Raw genomic sequence first — 6,300 nt, forward strand, 5'->3', positions numbered from 1 at the left:
CAGAGTAGTGAAGTGTATGTTCAATCGACAACTGGATGACCAGGCTGATCAGCAGAGGCTACACACTGCAGTTCCCAGAGGAACCCTAGAGATTGCATCCCGCTATTTCCTGGTTCTGAAAAGACATGGAGGATGAGACCCATTCTTAATTTATCCCCGTTCAACAAATCAATAATGGACAGACCCTTTCACATGCTAATGATCAAGAGGGTGCTGGAATGTGTTCACCAGGGCAACTGATTCACTCTATCAACCTGAACGATGCGTATTTCCATGTCTCCATCATACCGAAACACAGGAAATTCCTGCATTTCTCATTTCAGGGAATACAATACCAGTATACCCGCCTAATACACCTAAATCTGTGCAGCCCAGGAAACATTGTTTTATGTGACACATTCAGGACATGACCACAAAGTAGCCTCTAGACAACTGACCCAGGGAAGCACCCTGTACTTAGTCAAGTTGCACACTACAATGACCTCTAAAGGTCTGCACAAAATAGGCAAATATAAATGGGCTGAGGTCAAGAAACTAGAAAAGTAGGCAGGTAGATAAACTGTCTGGAATGCTTGACACAAAGGTAAGAGAGGCAGAGGACTGTGGTGGAGTGGGCAGGTGTATGTAGACTAGAAGACTGATTAGGGGAATGAGAAACAGATGTGCTGGCAGATGATCAGGTGGTAGCACTTGGTGGGCAGTGGGGGGAAAACAGTTCTGAAATGACGAGAGGTTAGAGATCAGGAGAACAGAGGATCCCGACATGGACAAAAGCCCTGAATTACAATAAACTGACAAGTAAAAAGAAGCGATATATAATTGTTCCAGATACTTTCAATTTAACTGTCTTCATCTGTTGAATGACTGAGCTAAAAATAATAAAACCAGTTCTTCTTTGTTTTTTCAGGCTGATTTTTCAAACATGATTGTGTGTGTAACCCAATAACAGCACCGTGCAGTTTTTTTCTTTAATTTAAGAATAAATGTGACCCCAATTTAATACTAACTTAGTAAAAGTGAAATAAAATAATGTCTGGCCAGCCAAAATTAACAAAAAGAAGGGAGGTCAACCCCTCAATGGGTCATCTGACCTGTGCATTCCCCCTAACTCCAGTAAGTAACTCCAATTTTTGAGAGGAGAAAAAAAATGACCCATGTCAAAAAAATTGTGCCTTATTTACCTTGTTGGGGAAGGTTGAAAAATGTCATACTCTCCTACCCCTTGTACAATCTTTATTGAGCAGGCTGTAGCTGCTTAAAGAAAAGTTATATTTACTGTGATTTATTGTACAGTTTTTAACATCAAAACCACAGATGAAAGTACTTGTTCTGAGATGTACTTACTTTTGGTTACTTGCCTCTGTAAGTCTGAGTTGAATGACTGCTAGCATTTTGAATGGCCACTTTTCAATAAGCTCTTAAAGATCACACATTGTTTCATTCTTTTACAACTTTATTATAGAAACAAAGCCTATCATCACAAACATAAATGCTTTTACACAAAAGTTACTTCAAGAATAGACAATGGAAAACGGTAATTCATTAAGACACATACAACAAACTTAAAGGTTTGGCTTTAAACAGAAAAAATGGCAGCTGGTCCAGCACAGGACCCCAGATGTTTACGATGTTGTGTCAACAGTCAAATGGGCTCTTGGAACAAATGAAGCGATAAGAATAGGAACAGCGGCTGTTACCCCAACCATCTGAAATTTGATAAAAGAGGAGAAAAATACAAAAACTTTTAATTGATGCAACAGATGATGTCATCACATCTGAAACACTGGAACCAAAAACATACAGACAAGTGACAAATTAAAGGAAAAACCGGTACAGATCTGAATGCTTGACCCCTACAGTGAGGGGATCTGGTGGCTCTGTTATGCTGTGGGGGGCATTTTGCTGGCATGGTTTGGGTCCACTTGTCCCCTTAGAGGGAAGGGTCAAAGCAAATTAATACAATGTTGTTCTGAGTGATCACCTTTTTCCAATGATGAAACATTTCTATCCTGATGGGTGTGGTCTCTTCTAGGATGACAATGCCCCAGTTCACAGGGCACGAGGGGTCAATGAATGGTTTGATGGGTATGAAAATGATGTGAATCATATGCTATGGCCTTCACAATCAAACAAACAACAAACAAACTCAATTAAACATCTATGGGAGATTTTGGACTGTCGCGTTAGGTTCCAGAGACATGTTAAATCAATGCCAAGGCTGAGGAACACTGTAAAATTACATTTTTTTAGTTAATAAATTTTACACCATTATGTGTGAGTGGATCCATCACAGCACAGTGTGGACAGCTGCTATTGATTAATAGTGCAGAAGATTTCATATTATATTCAAATATCACTGTAGAATTGTGTAATGTTTGGTGTTGGCCTCCTGAGAAAAACAACCAGCCAGCACTTAAACTGATAAGAAATTTAAACTTGACCAACACATTAGCTAAGATTATAATCCTGCTCCAATCCAAACACAGCTGTTTTTTCCACAAGTTATATTCCTTGTGAGAAAACATTAGAAAACAGCTGAGTCAGGGTTGTAAAAGTAAACCGCTAAAACTTTAGCTCATTTAGCCAGTCAGCAACAAACAGGTGGACTTACTGGTGCTGCTCAAGTACATGCAGGGGTAGCTGCTGGGGGAAGCCTGGGAGTACCAGTTAGTGTAATACAAACGTTCACCGTCAATCCACAACCACGTGCCCTGAGAGACAAAGAGCACAAGTTTGGATAAGTATTATCTTACTATCTTCATTTGCTCTGAAGTCTAGATTCCCTTTGGACCAGGTCCTGGGCTAGATCTGGACTGACTAAGGTGGTATTTATTCATAAATTCAGACCTGCAAGTAGAAGCCTCCCAGCCATGCGATGCTCTGACCAGCTGTATTTGTCATCTGCTGGAGGAATCTGTACTCTCTGGGGTTGGTGGCTGAGGCGAGTTGGGCATCCAAGTTATTGCAGTGCTCCTGTTGGACAGAGGAAGAAGACCAGGATCTTTGTGGATACACAACACAGTAGTCATTTACTTCCTCCAAATCGATTTTTCTTCAATTTCAATGTGAAGATTTACTCGTAAAGCTCAGCTTTTCATGGACTGATGATAACACACTGACTGATTAACTGACAAATACCGTGACTATCCTTTAGCCGTAGGCTAGCGCAGAGTAGACATTTCTGAGTTTTAGAATATGTTACATTCATCAGTGGCATCGATGGTAAGCTCTGAAATAGCTAAACTGAATGAATAAGTCTATCAAATGAGAGGAAAAGCTATAATTCCATTCATCTAGTTCACAGTGTGTACAAGCTCAATGAGGGTGACTTCTCAATAATAATATAGATGTATTACAGTTGCAGTACCTCAGCATTGTACCAGTTCATGGGAGTGTTGACCAATTTGAAGCAGCGAGAGCCATAGCTGAACCAGCCGTCTGGGCAGAAGCTAAAGCGAGCTACAGGGACAGAGGATAGAGAATATGAACTTTACTTCAACAGACTGAGCTACTCTGATAAAAGCTCATTGCTAATCACAGATTCTACAGCATCTTTGAACACAACCGCAAAAAAAGTTCTTCCTAAAGTGTTGAAATGTATATTGCATATCTTGTAGAATAGTAGCAGTGATGTAAACACTAGATGGGTTTTAGTTAATGCCCCTAACACATGTAGATATTACCGGTATGCTCATTTATACATCCTAGCATTATATGACATTAGTAATGTTTGGAGAAAGCTGTATGACTTAATTTCTCTTTCAGTGGTGTCATTGTTGTTGCCATGACAGCCTCACACATAAATAAACATAAAGGAAAACATTAAAACTGTGAAGTGAATATTACATTCAGGTGCTGCTCCCTCCTCAAACACATGTAATACACAAACAGAGAGTTTTAGTTGATTTGGGACACACTCAATATAATGAAAAGTAATAGTATATTTGCAGTTACTGTAAAATATATCAAACTTTTGTAAAAAGGACTCCGACATTCTTGAAGAAACAACAATAAAAATTGACATGTACTATAAGATATTATATGTAGACTTTCCATATATAATAGGCCTATAGATTGCATTGACAAACACGTCAGTACATAAGTCTTCTAAATTGTGTGTTTTCTCTTCGATATGTGGTATATCATGTGCAAATTTGTCTATAAAAATATATTTAACCTAATCAAAATTTGTCTATAGCACGATGAAATGCGGAACAGTTAGGAAGTCTATACTTGACAAAGTTGAACTGATAACTCAAATATGAATTTCAGTGTTGTACAATATATAGTTATATGTCCATTCTGATTACCGTTAATGGGAGCAGGGACAGAATCTTCTGCCACAACTTCTTCTTGTATCATCTTCTCCTCCATCTCTGTTGAGTCAAGGATATCCAGGTAACATCATATTACAAACAAATCAACACAGTCAATACCTACATTACCACCAGAGTCTGAGTCATACACAAAAAGTGAGTTAGAGTAAGATAACAATCTAGTAGTGCTATGAGGGTGTACTTTTGCACAGTGTGCTGTAAGCCAAATACTAACATCATCGTGCTAACATTCTGATGTTAGCTAATGTTTACTGGTTCACCATTTTAGTAATGCATGTTAATATGCTAATATTTGCTAATTAGCACTAAACATCAAGTACAGCTTCAGCTAATAGAAATGTTTTGTAGCTTTGCTAGTCCACTAGCATGGCTTTCAGTGTACAACTTGAATAGTCAAACCAGCTCTAAACAAGAGAACTGACTGACCTTCCATTGTCAATTAAATGAACTTTTCTGTCAAAAAAACCTGTTGCTCTGTTCTGTTGTTTACTTTCTCCAGATTCTTTCAATGTCATATCTAACAGACATCCCACGTAGATAACAAGCAGAAAAAAAAAAAAATACCGGTTAAATTTGGGTTCTTTCTAGGTTTGGATCCTAGTTGACTGAGCTATTTTGGTCATTTATTTGGTTACATAACAAATAAGAAAAACACAGAAAACTATATAGAAAAAAGTTGAATTAGATTTGAAGAGAACCTGGTGCAGTAGCCATCTCTTCCTTTGGGGCCACCACTGCTGCTTCTGTGGATGAATCATATTAATGTTGATGTCAGATATATGCAGATCTTACATTCTGACCATCTCTATGTGTATTAACCCAAACCTTCAATATTAACCAAGAGCCTATAATGTTACATAAATGTACATACAGGGTGCACAGGGTAACCATACAGTACAATGTTATTGGACTGCTGACTGACTCATGACCACATGGATGATGGTGTATGTTAAGTCTAAAGTGTCTGACCTGCAAATGCAGCACAGAGGAGAATGGAGATGACCAGGACAGTCTTCATGGTGATGATGGAGATCAAAAGATTGTTCTGTGTGGAGAAAATAACTGGCAATAAATATACCGATAGAGAGCAGAAACATAAGCTCCGCTGAGTGAAAAGCTTGGATAGACAGAAAATGTCAATGCAGCAGGTGTCTTACCTGTCAGGTAAATGTCAGGTGTTGTTCTTCAGTTATCAGTGATTAAAGAAGGCTGCTCCACTCTTTATATACACACTGAAGCACAGTGAGTCACGTTTTTGTGTGTGTGGGTGTGTGTGGCAGCACGTGCTGGTGTTTATTTATGACTAACTGTGTGTGTGGGAAGATGATTGTGGATTGCACTTGAAGATCTGACCCTGAATACTGATCTGTTTTCAGAAACCACTTCCTTGTTGTGCGACTGGATGCAGATTAGGTTAATGATTAAAAAATACTTGTTAAACACTTGTTAATAGGATCAATTCATTAGGGCCCAAGCACCTAGGCCCTATTGTATCTGAGGGAATTCTTCTTCTTCTTCTTCTTCTTCTTCTTCTTCTTCTTCTTCTTCTTCTTCTTCTTCCTCTTCTTTTTATCTGCAATGAATTGCATTATTGAGGGGCTAAAGGCGTGAACGAACGAAACTGCACATTTGTCAGAAGTGCAAGGAAATTTTCTCTCTCTTTCCTTTCCCTGCCCCTTGTAACACTCTTCTTCCCTCCTTCCTCTTTTTGCCTCTGGGGGTGGTGGAATGGGGCACCACAGCCGGGGGGGTGCGATTGGGCTGACAGGAGAGGGAGATGTGTGAATAGGAAACTCATAAATTGGCTGTACCTGAGACAGCACCAGCCTCCCCTACCAAGAAAATTCATTGAATATATCTTATTCTTACTTGAAACAAAATTAAGCAGCTTTATGGAGAGAGACCCAACACAGTTCATACAGCTCACATAGGGTTATTGAAAATAAAACTGGGTTGAAAAACT

The 6,300-nt window shown here is 39.0% G+C and overlaps 1 protein-coding gene across 1 annotated transcript; it reads right to left on the reverse strand.

Annotated features, from left to right (window-relative positions):
- Window positions 1–1,440: 1,440 nt before the first annotated feature.
- On the reverse strand, window positions 1,441–5,715 carry LOC122979365 (ladderlectin-like). Its single transcript, XM_044346747.1, has 8 exons — window positions 5,495–5,715; window positions 5,307–5,382; window positions 5,036–5,080; window positions 4,311–4,376; window positions 3,368–3,459; window positions 2,848–2,973; window positions 2,612–2,711; window positions 1,441–1,706 (listed from the first exon to the last, which is right to left on the reverse strand). The coding sequence occupies exons 2-8, from the start codon at window positions 5,353–5,355 to the stop codon at window positions 1,636–1,638; spliced, it is 549 nt and encodes a 182-aa protein (XP_044202682.1). The 5' UTR covers window positions 5,356–5,382; window positions 5,495–5,715; the 3' UTR covers window positions 1,441–1,635.
- Between the last annotated feature and the right edge of the window lie 585 nt (window positions 5,716–6,300).

Source organism: Thunnus albacares, chromosome 3 (assembly GCF_914725855.1).
Source record: "Thunnus albacares chromosome 3, fThuAlb1.1, whole genome shotgun sequence".
NCBI lineage: Eukaryota > Metazoa > Chordata > Actinopteri > Scombriformes > Scombridae > Thunnus > Thunnus albacares.